Genomic DNA, 1,438 nt, shown 5'->3' on the forward strand with positions numbered 1-1,438 from the left:
ATGAATAATTTTACGACAAGTGGGTTCCTCCTCATAGGATTTTCTACCAAGCCTGAGCTAGAAATCTTCTATGCTTCTCTGTTCTTGGTCTTATACTTGTTGGCTTTAGCTGGCAACATGCTCATTATCACCACAACTTCCCTGGATGACAGTCTCCAGTCCCCCATGTATTTCTTCCTGAAACATCTCTCCTTGTTGGATCTCTGCTATATTTCCGGGACTGTCCCAAAATTCATTTACAACTCTTTCTCGCATAGAGGAAATATTTCCTTCTGGGAATGCGTTTTTCAGTGCTTTGTGTTCATCCTCTGTGCGGCTGCTGAGCTGGCCATGCTCACGTTGATGTCCTATGACCGTTATGTGGCTATCTGCCTTCCCCTGCACTATGACGTCATCATGGACGTCAGAACCTGTGTCCATGGGGTTGCAGGCGTCTGGGTCAGTGGGCTCATCTCTGGAGTCATGCACACGGCAGCCACTTTCTCCATCCATTTCTGTGGTCCCCATATCATTCACCAGTTCTTCTGTAATGTTCCCCAGATCCTGAAACTCTCCTGCTCTAATGACTATGTCTATGAGCTCGGTGTCACTGTCTTCCTGGTTTTCGCGGGATTACTTTGTATCATCTTCATAGGATTCTCCTACATGCACATATTTTATTCTGTACTAAGGATGCCATCTGCTGAGGGCAGAGCTAAGGCCTTTTCCACCTGCCTCCCCCACCTCACTGTTGTCTTATTATTTATTTCTACATCTACCTTTGAGTACTTAAAATCCCCTTCGGACTCTCCAACTGCATCAGACATTTTACTCACTGTTATGTATACAGTCGTTCCACCAACATTCAATCCAATGATCTATAGCCTGAGAAATAAAGCTGTTAAGTCAGCTGTAAGAAAAGTTTTTAAGAGGAATAAAATATATCTGCGTTGATCATTTTTATGTATTCTTTGTTTGAGAGAATTTCAAATTCTATTAGGCACTCTTCATAACCTATCAGGAAGTTTCAGTAAATGAAAACTGATTATAGTGAACATTTGAATGGGAAGGTTGTGTTTATGTATGATTGGGTAATAAAATATCAAAAATACCTAAACTAAACTTTGTAAACACAACAGATTAAGATTTCTTCATTGAAGTTTGAGAGTAACTTCAATGAAAATTTGTTAATTTAAAATCAGTCAGGTTAGTGACTTATGATTTGTATGCCAAGGTAATGTGAAAATGTGCATGTGAGACTTGTTGATTTTCCAAAAGTTCTGCTGTATTCTTAGATATTACATGATGTTTACAAACTTATTAAAATGCTCGGACAATCAGTATTCATTTGTTTTTTTTTTAAGCTCCACTAATGCTTTTCAACTTGTTTGGGCCTCAGTTCATATACATTAGTGCCATTCTTGGAATGTCTCATGATCTCCCTTAATTTACCATTTCG

General features: G+C 39.2%; 1 protein-coding gene across 1 annotated transcript; it reads left to right on the top strand.

Moving 5' to 3' along the window:
- Positions 1-933, top strand: LOC130040190 (olfactory receptor 14J1-like). Its single transcript, XM_056132196.1, has one exon. It carries the CDS (start codon positions 1-3, stop codon positions 931-933), a length of 933 nt encoding a protein of 310 aa, XP_055988171.1.
- The last annotated feature ends 505 nt before the right edge of the window (positions 934-1,438 follow it).

This window comes from Sorex fumeus, unplaced genomic scaffold (assembly GCF_029834395.1).
Source record: "Sorex fumeus unplaced genomic scaffold, SorFum_2.1 ptg000094l, whole genome shotgun sequence".
Lineage (NCBI taxonomy): Eukaryota > Metazoa > Chordata > Mammalia > Eulipotyphla > Soricidae > Sorex > Sorex fumeus.

Bases quoted from the DNA above. Each gene is read 5' to 3' on its own strand.
- LOC130040190 (XM_056132196.1), top strand. From the start codon at position 1: ATGAATAATTTTACGACAAGTGGGTTCCTCCTCATAGGATTTTCTACC.